Source organism: Engystomops pustulosus, unplaced genomic scaffold (assembly GCF_040894005.1).
Source record: "Engystomops pustulosus unplaced genomic scaffold, aEngPut4.maternal MAT_SCAFFOLD_986, whole genome shotgun sequence".
Taxonomy (NCBI): Eukaryota; Metazoa; Chordata; class Amphibia; order Anura; family Leptodactylidae; genus Engystomops; species Engystomops pustulosus.
Genome location: NW_027285865.1, coordinates 1,213 through 15,222, shown reverse-complemented (window position 1 = coordinate 15,222; position 14,010 = coordinate 1,213). Strand labels below are relative to the sequence as shown.

The 14,010-nt window shown below is 47.4% G+C and overlaps 1 protein-coding gene across 1 annotated transcript; it reads left to right on the top strand.

Moving 5' to 3' along the window:
* The first annotated feature begins 211 nt into the window (after positions 1 to 211).
* On the top strand, positions 212 to 3,189 carry LOC140112688 (cytochrome P450 2B12-like). The gene is made up of 3 exons (XM_072132593.1): positions 212 to 395; positions 1,722 to 1,863; positions 2,156 to 3,189. The coding sequence occupies exons 1-3, from the start codon at positions 231 to 233 to the stop codon at positions 2,335 to 2,337; spliced, it is 489 nt and encodes a 162-aa protein (XP_071988694.1). The 5' UTR covers positions 212 to 230; the 3' UTR covers positions 2,338 to 3,189.
* The last annotated feature ends 10,821 nt before the right edge of the window (positions 3,190 to 14,010 follow it).

Here is a 14,010-nt window from a genome sequence, read left to right as displayed (position 1 = left end):
ACTAAATGGAAATACTGGAAGCATGACAGAAGATGACCTTCTATAAATGTTAGTCAATTGTAACTGATACTAATGGAAGTGCCTCAAATTAGCAGCAATATCTATGGGTATACAACTAAGCACCATCTGCACCCTGTAGGGAGCCTGCCTGTGACAGTCCCTATGGGGTTCATGAAAAATATTGACTTATGACTTAATTCTTCTCAGCTAAAGCCCAAAAAGAAATTGGCATGGTGATTGGCCAGAACCGTTGTCCATCGGTGGAGGACCGCAGTAAGATGCCTTATACAGATGCGGTTATTCATGAAATTCAGAGATTTGGAGACATCTTGCCTTTGGGTGCTCCACATGCTGCAGCAGAAACTACTGTCTTCAGAGGATACACAATCCCAAAGGTTGGAAGATATTATTAATAGTATGACTATATCTGTAACAGTACGGTCAAAAAGCTATTTTGTAGAAGCTCTTCACAGCTCAGCCACTTGCCTTAATCAGCTGGATCCCATTGATTTGGCCGAGGCTCGAGACCAGACTGCCTGGATCGCAGCCAAAATTATGTAGATGAGTTGAAAAGATTTAAGGTTCCAGCTCCGTTAGAAATGAAAACTTTCCTCATTAGAACATATTAAAAAACAGCAACATGATTATCTGTAGTAAACAGCTGACTTGTTTCTTCAAAAGAAAGAAATCACATGCCCTTAGTCATACCTGTCATGGGTGCCCCTGCGTGCACCACCACTCGGACATTTATTGGGCCAATTGCTGGCCACTTCTGGGTTTCCATATAGACAGAGGCTCCCATCATTCCCCGCTGGATCTTTAAACTACCTAGCCATAGAGAAAGCTTCCTGTGCTCCCTGCGTTGTTCCTTGTTCCTTACTCTGCTGAATTCCTGTTATGACCTTGCACCCGACCTCTGACCTCTGCCTCCCTGTCGCCTGTCCTGACTGCCTGACTGAACCTGACCACGAACCTGAATGCTGATTCTGTACCTCAACTGTGGCTGCCACCACGGGCTAGTTGAACCTGTGGAATGACCTGGTGACACCCCACCGCAGCAAGACCATCCCGCTTTGCAGCAGCCTCTGGTGAAGACCAGGTGCCACTTAGACTCTAGTCCCAGGTGTCGGCTAGTACCACCTCCCGCGGTGGTCCAGGGGGTTCACTGACCCCGAACTCTGACAATAGCTAAGGGCGTGTGAATTTCTTTTGGCCGAAACGCGCCAGCTGTTTAGTACAGATAATCATGTCGCTCTTTTTTAAAACTTCTGATGAGGAAAGTTTTTATTTTTAACAGAGCTGGGACCTTAAATCTTTTCAACTCGTCTAAATATCTGTAAGAGGACAATATAGATGGTCATCAGGATTTTCAAGTACCGTAGTATTTGGAGAATAATGGAATTACTTGGACTGTGATTGCTTTGTTATGGCACATTGGGCTATTTTCAGATATAATTTAGCATAATCTGATTATAATCTCTATGTAATTAATATAATTTGTGATAACTTGTTGTGTCTACTGGTGGTCGTATCCCTTGTCTGGATAGTGAGTTATTCCTGGTCTTTTATATAAGGAAGGGGAACCCGATTTATCTACATTATGGCTCCATTGATTGCCAATACGACAAAAACAAATTTAATCTTTGAGCATGAACTTCCTGATTGACAGCCAATTAAACATGTCAACATATTTTTATTCTGTTTTTTCCATTTACTTAAAGGACACCACTGTGTTTCCTCTACTGACCTCAGTGCTGAAAGATCCAAAATATTTTCAAAACCCGGAGACGTTTGATCCAAGTCGCTTTTTGGATGATAGTGGAGTGCTCCGGAAGACGGAAGCATTCATACCATTTTCAACAGGTACTGACAAGTCATGAAAAATGGACCATCCTGATAGCCAAGGGGTTGGCAGATATATCACTGGTGACAACTTTTTACCTTAAGGTTAAATGGGATATAAAAATTTCAGGCTTACAAAAAGAAACTTGGCCAATGGACATCAAATTCTTTAGGTTTGGCCACCTTTACTCTAATGTGAATGAAAGTTTTTGAGGACTGATATTGACTGTAGTAAATGTGATATATATCAAATCATGTTTTGGATTTGGGTAAAAATCTACTAAAATCCCTGTTTTTTTTCTTTCTCCTGCAGGAAAGAGAATCTGCCTTGGAGAAGGAATGGCAAGAATGGAGATCTTTCTGTTCCTCACCTTTATACTGCAGAATTTCAATCTGAAGTCAGATGAAGACCCTTCTTCTATTGACCTCTCCCCTCTCCCTAATACTAATGGTGTAGTCCACCGCCCTTATAACATACAATTGGTTCCACGTTGACCTTGTAGCGTGTCTTAAAGTACCTGGACTCCAGTGCGAAATCCTCTCATCTATTCCAAGGTACACCAATTATAGTTGCAGCACTGGTCTCCTCGTGGGGTGTAGTTGTCCACGCTTAGGCTTTAGAAGTAATCTACTGCAATGAATTAGCTTTCCTTGATGTCTCATGAGTAAATGCTGCAATTACATTGTCAAATTTTATGGAAATATATTTTGGTGGTAACGGGGAGCCTCAATGCTTGCTATACTTAACTGGGAATTAGAAGACTGGACAACTCAAAATGGGTAGTTTAGATTACCCAAAGAAAATGAATCACTTGGACGACATGTTATTGGAGAACTAGGAGAAGTAATAAACGAAGATGGAATTGGGCTAAATTTACCATTGTAAATACACAAGGTCAACCGCCATGTAATACCAGCTGTCAACTCATTCAAATGTCCTTCAAAGCATGCCTCATATGTACCAATTACTTCTGAAACATGTTAAGGTATCATATTGACAATGGACCAGATGAGAAGGACATGAAGGTCATTAGACTCTTCCTCCATTGCTTCTCTTGTCCCAATAAATGTGTAATGGAGTGACAGCCACAACCTAAAACTCCATTTAGATGACTTACCTCAGGTCAGGACAGGGTAATGGTTATCTGAAAGAACTAGTTCTAAGTATCTTCATCACTGTGGATACGTTATTGGCACAAGACTCTTATGGTTCCCACCAGTTTTGGACTGGGTTGCCTTTGGCCAACCAGAGGTTTAATTTCCTTCTTTGTAGGACACGTTTATGTACGACTGATGATGGGAATGTGTTGCCGATTTTTATTTTGACTCATTAAACTTTGATAACAAAATACATAACATTTAATAATTTGTTATTTCCTGATCATTTATTGTCGCTAGTGATGTAATGATGGGTCAGTGGTGGTTTCTATATTGAGAACATTGTGCAGGGAGGTGGAGGTGATCAGCTGTGATATAATCTTTAGTCAGTAGTGATATAATGATGGTTTACTGTCGGACTGGCCCATTAGTGGACCAGAGAATCCAAAAGTGGGCGCCAACACGTGTCCCCCATTTGATACGGTCATCATGCACTGCACATCCTTTCCCAATCAGTTTGGCTGGCTGTAACTATTATGGGACATTGTTATCTTGGTAGCATTATACAGTTAGTGATTGTAATATTTTCAGCTGCGCAGTGTGGAGATGTGCTTTGCCAAACTGAAGATATCTGGTGGACCTGAAGGAGAAGGCATGTACCCTGTGAGGTACTATCCCCACTTCTGCTTGTCAGTACAATCTTGTGTTTATTGACCATTTATATTATGAGACCTGTGTAGTGTTATATCCATAGTGTCAGAGAGACAAGTCTGCCTTCTGTTTCTAATACAGAGACCCTAGGATGGGGTGTGGAGGTTGTGGTCCCCTTAAAGGCTTGGGTCTCAAGCTACCATTTTCCACTACTGTCCATTACATAGAGTCATATACACACATTTATATACAAACCCCCATATTTATAAATCTACCCACATACTGTACATACGTTCATGCACATTTCTACATGTATACACACTCTCACTAGAGATGAGCGAACATGCTCGTCCGAGCTTGATGCTCGTTCGAGCATTAAGGTACTCGAGACGGCTCGTTGCTCGGACGAGTATTTCCCCTGCTCGAGATCGAGCATTTAATTAAAAAAACACAGTGAAGAACAATGAAGAATAGAATAAAAACAGTGAACACAGTGAACACAGGATCATTTAAGTGAAAAACACAGTGAAGAACACAGTGAAGAATAGATTACAGATGTTCGGCACATCTGCTTACTTGTCGGGAGATACGCGCGGAACGGTGCGAACAAAATAGTATGTGAAGAACAATATATATGTGTGAAGAAGACATTGCAGAACACGGTGAGCAGGATGGAGACACAAGGGAGCAGCACAGAGACACCGGGGAGCAGCACAGAGACATCGGGCAGCGGCACGGAGACATCGGGGAGCGGCACGGAGACATCGGGGCACGGAGACATCGGGGCACGGAGACATATGGGCACGGAGACATATGGGCACGGAGACATATGGGCACGGAGACATATGGGCACGGAGACATATGGGCACGGAGACATATGGGCACGGAGACATCGGGGCACGGAGACATCGGGGCACGGAGACATCGGGGCACGGAGACATATGGGCACGGAGACATATGGGCACGGAGACATATGGGCACGGAGACATATGGGCACGGAGACATATGGGCACGGAGACATATGGGCACGGAGACATCGGGGCACGGAGACATATGGGCACGGAGACATATGGGCACGGAGACATATGGGCACGGAGACATATGGGCACGGAGACATATGGGCACGGAGACATATGGGCACGGAGACATCGGGGCACGGAGACATCGGGGCACGGAGACATCGGGGCACGGAGACATCGGGGCACGGAGACATAGGGGCACGGAGACATATGGGCACGGAGACATATGGGCACGGAGACATATGGGCACGGAGACATATGGGCACGGAGACATATGGGCACGGAGACATATGGGCACGGAGACATATGGGCACGGAGACATCGGGGCACGGAGACATAGGGGCACGGAGACATAGGGGCACGGAGACATCGGGGCACGGAGACATCGGGGCACGGAGACATCGGGGAGACTTCAGTGGAAGAAGAGCAGCGGATCCCGGGACAGCGTATCTCCCGACAAGTAAGCAGATGTGCAGAACATCTGCAATCTATTCTTCACTGTGTTTTTCACTTAAATGATCATGTGGTCACTGTTTTTATTCTATTCTTCACTGTTCTTCACATCTGTTAACTTGTCGGGAGATAATATACGCGCGGAACAGTGAAGAATAGATTGCAGATGTTTGCATACATCTGCTAACTTATCAGAAGACATTCTTTTTCAATTAATTAACACATTTTATTCCCGAACCATGGTCCCTTTGAAAAATGCTCGAGTCTCCCATTGACTTCAATGGGGCTCGTTATTCGAGACGAGCACTCGAGCATCTGGAAAAGTTCGTCTCGAATAACGAGCACTCGAGCATTTTAGTGCTCGCTCATCTCTAACTCTCACGTATACATTCATGTGCCCTTACTTGTAAACTGAATTCCTGTCCCATCAAGGATAGCAGCAGGAGGGGGCAGCAGACATAAGGATCTGTCTAGTCCTTTAACCAGTTCTATCATCTCAGCAGTAATGTCCGTGCAGCCATAACCACCTCCGCCCTGACCACCTCTTTATCTAATATCAGAGTCCTCACCTCTATACAGAGGGGGATAGAGTGGAGCCAACTGGTCTATGTGGGAAATACATAACTGATGGAAGCATTGAAGCTTTCAGGGAGGAGACCGTGAGGGAGGAGGAAACAACCATGTAACTGTGCCAGCAACCCTGGAGCTACTGGAAAGTTGGTTTTATAGGGGCGGTTCATCGTGATTTTGCCAAGTGGGGTCCGACCCAGGTTCTTGCTGTTAACTGTAGCGATCCAAAGTGTGAATCCTTATTACATGCAATGACATGCTGAGCTCTGGAATTAATGGGTGGAGATGCTCGATGTCTGTATTACTCAATATTACATTGAACACCTTTATTCGGGGGGAGGTGCAGATTTGCTGTATGCTATATAGTTGGACAGTGATAATAAGCAGGTTGCAGTACGCAAGTCGGTGGAGAAGGTAAGTAACATATATGTAAGATGATAGCATGGAATACGTTGAGCTATTCTCCAATCCCGACTTCTATGCATTTAACATCCTCTAGTAAAGTAGTCATCAAATGCTCGGCCGTGGCTCAAGACCAAGACATGGAACACTTGACCTCAGGCTGTGATCACTGAACCTTTTTAAAAAAAAAATGTATAAAATTAGAAAATAGTTGGAAGATAATCAGAACTGCATTACCAGAACTAGTCCATAGACCAGGGTGACATCTAAATAAACTTCTCTTTGGACCTTGGCAAACAATGTGTGACTGTTTTTGGAACCAAGATAGGCGAACTCTGCTGCCCGACTAATCCATCTGTCTGCTTGCTTCTTAGAATATGTGAACGTCTCCGTGAGATTGTGTTTGAACTTGTCCTCTGAGATTGAACTAAAGGCAAACGAAATATGAGTGATGTGGTGGGGTTTGGTGGTGAGGGGTCGTGTAACTGATATATCAGGTGGCAACTTTAGCTGCAAAGAGTCAAAGTGGCCTAATGTATGTCCCAGCTAAGAGAATTTGTGTGAAGGAGAGCGAAAGGGATACTGACAGTCAAAGGTGGAAGCCCCTAAAGTCCCCATTGAGAGAGGATGACATGAATTTTCAACCGGTTGGAAATCATTTAAAAAAACCTAAGAGCTGGATTGGGATATCACCAATCCTCAGTAATACCCTTAGAGCAGCTCCGCCTGCTACATCTTTAGTTAGACTTACCGTAAATACTTACGTATAAGCCAAGTTTTTAAGCACAATTTTTGTGCTGAAAAAGCCCCACTTGGCTTATACTGTAATATAAAAAAAAAAAAACAGTACTCACCCTCCAGGGCTGTCCCCCTGCATCCTCCTCTCCCTGCAGCCCGTCTTTGGGTCTCCGTCCGACCCGGCAGATGCACATCTTTTCGATCTGCTGGGACAGAAACTATGACGTGGCTATGACGACAGCGCCATAGTTTGTGTTCTGGCAGATCGCATTCATGTGCATCTGTTGGCCCGGCCGGGAACCCAAAGACGGGCTGCAGGGAGAGGAGGACACAGGGGGTCAGTACCGGAGAGGGAGTACTGACTTTATTTTTTGCAGGGGGCTCTCTGATATGGGAATTATGTTAATTGGGCACTCTGCGATGCACATTATGTTAATTGGCTGTTGTGTAAATTTTATTGATGAGGGGAGACATTTTATTAGAAAGTAGTGGCTGCATTTTTCCCCTTAGGTTTATACTCGGGTCAATATTAGAGATGAGCGAACATGCTCGTCCGAGCTTGATGCTCGGTCGAGCATTAGGGTACTCGAAACTGCTCGTTACTCGGACGAATACTTCGCCCGCTCGAGAAAATGGCAGCTCCCGCCGTTTTGCTTTTTGGCGGCCAGAAACAGAGCCAATCACAAGCCAGGAGACTCTGCACTCCACCCAGCATGACGTGGTACCCTTACACGTCGATAGCAGTGGTTGGCTGGCCAGATCAGGTGACCCTGGGATAGACTAGCCGCTGGCCGCGCTGCTCGGATCATTCTGTCTCTGGATGCCGCTAGGGAGAGAGCTGCTGCTGGTCAGGGAAAGCGTTAGGGTGTTCTATTAGCTTACTGTTAGGCAGGAGTGATTCTCAAAGAACCCAACAGCCCTTCTTAGGGCTACAATAACGTTCTACTTTTTTTATTTTAATTTGCATCTATTACCATTTTGTGAGGAATTAGCAGGGGGACTTGCTACCGTTGTGTTTAGCTCTTAGTGGCACACATATCCATAGCAAAGACCGAAGTGGGAAAATTCAGTAGGGGTTGGATTTCTATTAGGCAATAACTCAGTGTCATCTCATCTGGCATAGTAGTGTGCTTCCTTTGATACTTGGCTAGAAAATAGCCATAGGAGAATACAAACAGCTTCTTGAAGCCTACAGTAGCGTTCTATATATTTGATTTCTGGTTGATCTGCTGGTGGCTGTAGTTTCTGCAGTGCATGTACTTGCCAATTCTGAGCAATTTGTAGTGAGACTTGCGACCGCTGTGTTCTGCGCTTAGTGGCGCACATATCCATAGCAAAGGCCGAAGTGGGAAAATTCAGTAGGGGTTGGATTTCTATTAGGCAATAACTCAGTGTCATCTCATCTGGCATAGTAGTGTGCTTCCTTTGATACTTGGCTAGAAAATAGCCATAGCAATAGGATAGGATTGTTTGGTTTTAAAAACTCAAAAAAAAACAAAAAACACAAAAAAAAAAAAAAACACAAAAAAACACAAAAAAAAACAAAAAGAAGTAAAAAAAAAAAAAAAGTTATAACTCTCATTTTAAAAATGTTTAACCCGAGGGCTAGGGGTAGAGGACGAGGGTGGGGACGTGGGCGTCCAACTACTGCAGGGGTCAGAGGCCGTGGTCCTGGGCGGGGTGAGACACCACCTGCTGATGAGGGAGCAGGGGAACGCCGCAGAGCTACACTCCCTAGGTTCATGTCTGAAGTTACTGGGACTCGTGGTAGAGCACTGTTGAGGCCAGAACAGTGCGAACAGGTGATGTCGTGGATTGCTGACAATGCTTCGAGCAATTTGTCCACCACCAGTCAGTCTTCCACGCAGTCCACCCATGTCACCGAAATCCCCACTCCTCCAGCTCCTGCACCTCAGCCTCCTCCCCCCCAGTCTGCCCCCTCCCAGGAAAATTTGCCATTTGAACCGGCATACTCTGAGGAACTGTTTTCTGGACCCTTCCCACAGTCACAAACCACTTGTCCGGTTGCTGCTGAGCAATTTTCCGATGCCCAGGTTTTCCACCAGTCACAGTCTGTGGGTGATGATGACCTTCTTGACGTAGTGGAAGTGTGTAAAGAGGTGTCCGACGATGAGGAGACACGGTTGTCAGACAGTGGGGAAGTTGTTGTCAGGGCAGGAAGTCCGAGGGGGGAGCAGACTGAGGGATCGGAGGATGATGAGGTGACAGACCCAAGCTGGGTTGAGAGGCCGGGTGAACACAGTGCTTCTGAGACGGAGGAGAGTCCTCGACCTGAACAGGTTGGAAGAGGCAGTGGTGGGGCCAGACGGAGAGGCAGGGCCAGAGCTGGTGCATCAGCGCCACTGTCAACTAGTGAAGCTCCCGTGGTGAGGGCTCTTGCGGCGAGGGCTAGATCTTCAGAAGTGTGGAGGTTCTTTAAGGAAACACCGGATGACCGACGGACTGTGGTGTGCAACATTTGCCAAACCAGGCTCAGCAGGGGTTCCACCACTACTAGCTTAACTACCACCAGTATGCGCAGGCATATGAATGCTAAGCACCCCACTCAGTGGCAACAAGCCCGTTCACCTCCGGCCGTGCACACCACTGCTCCTTCCCCTGTGTCAGCTGCTAGTCAGCCCCCTGCCCAGGACCCTGGCACAAAAACCCCATCGTCGCCTCCACGATCCTCCACAGCATCCACCAGCGTTCAGCTCTCCATACCCCAGACGCTGGAGCGGAAACGCAAATATAGTGCAACCCACCCGCACGCCCAAGCCCTTAATGTGCACATCTCCAGATTGCTTAGCCTGGAGATGCTGCCCTATAGGCTAGTAGAGACCGAGGCCTTTCGCAACCTCATGGCGGCGGCCGCCCCTCGGTATTCGGTCCCCAGCCGCCACTACTTTTCCCGATGTGCCGTCCCAGCCCTGCACCAGCACGTGTCAGACAACATCATCCGTGCCCTGACCAACGCCGTTTCTGACAAGGTCCACCTGACCACGGACACGTGGACGAGTGCTGCCGGGCAGGGCCACTATATATCGCTGACGGCACATTGGGTTAACTTGGTGGAGGCTGGGACCGAGTCTGACCCTGGGGCTGCTCATATACTGCCGACGCCGAGGATTGCGGGGCCTACCTCGGTCCAGGTGTTTCAGGCCTACTATGCCTCCTCCTCCTCCCACCCCTCCTCCACCTCCTCCTCCGAACTACCATCCGTGGGCACGGCGCCATCAGTCGGTAGCTCTAGGCACAGCAGCAGCGACAGCAGCGACAGCAGGCGGTGCTCAAACTGCTGAGCCTAGGCGACAAAAGGCACACCGCCCAAGAGCTATTACAGGGCATCACGGCGCAGACTGATCTGTGGCTGGCACCGCTGAACCTCAAGCCGGGAATGGTTGTGTGTGACAACGGCCGTAACCTGGTGGCGGCTCTGCAACTCGGCAGACTGACACATGTGCCATGCCTGGCCCATGTGTTAAATCTGATAGTGCAGCGTTTCCTCAAGACATACCCCAATCTGTCTGATTTGCTCACGAAGGTGCGCCGCATCTGTGCGCATTTCAGGAAGTCCAGCCCAGATGCTGCCACTCTCAGGGCAGCGCAGCGCCGCCTCCAACTGCCCGCTCACCGACTGTTGTGCGACGTGCCCACGAGGTGGAATTCAACACTGACCATGTTATCCAGAGTTTACCAGCAGCGCAGAGCGATTGTAGACTGCCAGATGTCAACTTCCACCAGAACTGGTAGTCAGGTCAGTCAGCTTCCTCAAGTCTACAATGAGGAGTGGACGTGGATGTCTGATATCTGTCAGGTGCTGAGTAACTTTGAGGAGTCAACACAGATGGTCAGTGGCGATGCCGCCATCATCAGCCTCACCATCCCGCTGCTTGGCCTGTTGAAAAACTCTCTGGTCAGCATGAAGTCGGAAGCTTTGCGCTCGTCACAAGAGACGGGGGAAGAATATTCCCTTGTTGATAGCCAAAGCACCCTGAGGTCTGTTTCTCAGCGCATATCGGAGGAGGTGGAGGTGGAGGAGGATGAGGAGGAAGAGGAGGAGAATGTTGGCGAGACACAAGAGGGGACCATTGTTGAGTCCTTCACTGTTCAGCGTGTATGGGCAGAAGAAGAGGAGTTGGAGGAGTTGGAGGAGGAGGAAATGGACAGTCAGGCCAGTGAGGGGAGTGAATTCTTACGCGTTGGTACTCTGGCGCATATGGCAGATTTCATGCTAGGCTGCCTATCCCGTGACCCTCGCGTTCAAAGAATTTATTCCAGCACCGATTACTGGGTGTTCACTCTCCTGGACCCACGGTACAAGCGAAATCTTTCCACTCTCATCCCTGCAGAGGAAAGGAGTGTGAGAATGCATGAATACCAGCAGGCCCTGGTGCACAAGCTGAAACAGTATTTCCCTTCTGACAGCGCTAGCGGCAGAGTGCGTAGTTCTGCGGGACAAGTAGCGAGGGAGAGTAGGCGAGCAGGCAGCTTGTCCAGCACTGGCAAGGGTACGCTTTACAAGGCTTTTGCCAGCTTTATGTCACCCCAGCAAGACACTGTCACCTGTCCCCAGTCTCGGCAGAGTAGGGCTGATCTTTACAGAAAGATGGTGAGGGAGTACGTAGCTGACCATACCATCGTCCTAAATGATCACACAGCTCCCTACAACTACTGGGTTTCAAAGCTGGACATGTGGCACGAACTGGCGCTGTACGCCTTGGAGGTTCTTGCCTGCCCTGCCGCTAGCGTCTTGTCCGAGCGGGTTTTCAGTGCAGCTGGTGGCATCATCACCGATAAGCGTACACGCCTGTCGACTGACAGCGCTGACAGGCTGACGCTTATTAAAATGAATAAAGGCTGGATTTCTCAGAATTTCCAATCTCCACCAGGTGAAGGAAGCTCAACCTGAATAATTGATCCACTCCTCCTCCTCCTCCTCATTTTCCTCCTTCTCCTCCTCTTTGTACAGTAAAGCAGAGGAAAATGGCTATTTTTTGACAGGGCCCACTGGCTCTTGCTATAGTACTTCATGCATTTAATTTTTCTGGAGGGCCACCTACCCGGTCCTCTGTTTGAAACAATTTTTGTGAGTGCCACATACAGGCACTCAATCTATTCCATTTTTCTGGAGGGCCACCTACCCGGTCCTCTGTTTTAAAAAATTTTTGGGACTGCCACATACAGGCACTCAATCTATTCCATTTTACTGGAGGGCCACCTACCTGCTCCTCTGGTTTGAAACATTTTTGGGACTGCCACATACAGGCACTCAATCTATTCCATTTTTCTGGAGGGCCACCTACCCGGTCCTCTGTTTTAAAAAATTTTTGGGACTGCCACATACAGGCACTCAATCTATTCCATTTTACTGGAGGGCCACCTACCTGCTCCTCTGGTTTGAAACATTTTTGGGACTGCCACATACAGGCACTCAATCTATTCCATTTTACTGCAGGGCCACCTACCTGCTCCTCTGGTTTGAACAATTTTTGGGACTGCCACATACAGGCACTCAATCTATTCCATTTTACTGGAGGGCCACCTACCTGCTCCTCTGGTTTGAAACATTTTTGGGACTGCCACATACAGGCACTCAATCTATTCCATTTTACTGCAGGGCCACCTACCTGCTCCTCTGGTTTGAAGAATTTTTGGGACTGCCACCTACAGGCACTCAATCTATTCCATTTTACTGGAGGGCCACCTACCTGCTCCTCTGGTTTGAAACATTTTTGGGACTGCCACATACAGGCACTCAATCTATTCCATTTTACTGCAGGGCCACCTACCTGCTCCTCTGGTTTGAAGAATTTTTGGGACTGCCACATACAGGCACTCAATCTATTCCATTTTACTGGAGGGCCACCTACCTGCTCCTCTGGTTTGAAGAATTTTTGGGACTGCCACATACAGGCACTCAATCTATTCCATTTTACTGGAGGGCCACCTACCTGCTCCTCTGGTTTGAAAAATGTTTGGGACTGCCACATACAGGCACTATCCAAATTAAATTGTCTCCATAGCAGCCTCCACACGTTGTCTCCATTGCTACCTCCAAAAGTCGTCCATATAGCTGCCTCCATACATCGTCCCTTTATCAAACGAGGTGTGTCAGGCAGAAATTTGGGTTGTTTTCATGGATTCCACATCAAAGTTGTTAACTTTGTCGCCACCCTGCTGTGTTATCCACAAAATATACTGGCAAACTTTTATCATGTAGCGATATTATTTGAGCGCTTCTTGCTCACCTCCTTTGGTTCCTCTCTGCCACCCATTGGTTTGAAGCCTGAGTCCATTTAGGGTATGTCGCCATGCCACTCTCTAGCCTGCTGCCGCTGCCTCTGCATGCCGTCCCCTATAGTGTCAGGGTCAATTATTGCATGTTTTAGATGCTATCTAGCTTCATTCTGTCACTCTGTCATGGCCATGCTGTTGCCCATAATTTTGGCATAATGGTGCGATTAAGCAGCCTCAGAGGCATCCATGCATGCTGCCCCTGCTGTTTCCTGTCCATTTCCGTGTTGTTTCCATCCTTTTCTGAGGTTCCCAGGTGTTTGGCCAAGCTTCCCTGTGCAGAGCCTTGGTCCCCTTGAAAAATGCTCGAGTCTCCCATTGACTTCAATGGGGTTCGTTATTCGAGACGAGCACTCGAGCATCGGGAAAAGTTCGTCTCGAATAACGAGTACCCGAGCATTTTAGTGTTCGCTCATCTCTAGTCAATATGTTTTACCAGTATTTTTGGTGGTAAAATTTCGGTACCTCGGCTTTTACTCTAGTATATATACGGTACTTTACAGGTTAAAAACCTGTTTTCCCTATGACTTTACGATGATAATTTGAAGTAATTATATAACCATTGCTAATCAAAACGTACAGTACATTATTATAAATTGCTGTGTCGCCATTTTTGAGTAGCTACTTATATAAGCAGTGTAAGAGCTACAGATGAGGAAAACTTCCAATTTTTATTACAGGTTGGATTGATTGTTTTGGATTTATTTTTACGTCTAAATATTTTAATTCAAGATAATGGGGCAGATTTACTTACCCGGCCCATTCGCGATCCAGCGGCGCGTTCTCTGCACAGGATTCGGGTCCGGCCGGGATTTATGAAGGTAGTTCCTCCGCCGTCCACCAGGTGGCGCTGCTGCGCTGAAAAGCATCTCAACGCGCCGGAATGCACCGAGCTGGACGAGGTGAAGGTAAGCGCCTCCCAAGCGACACTTTTTCGGTT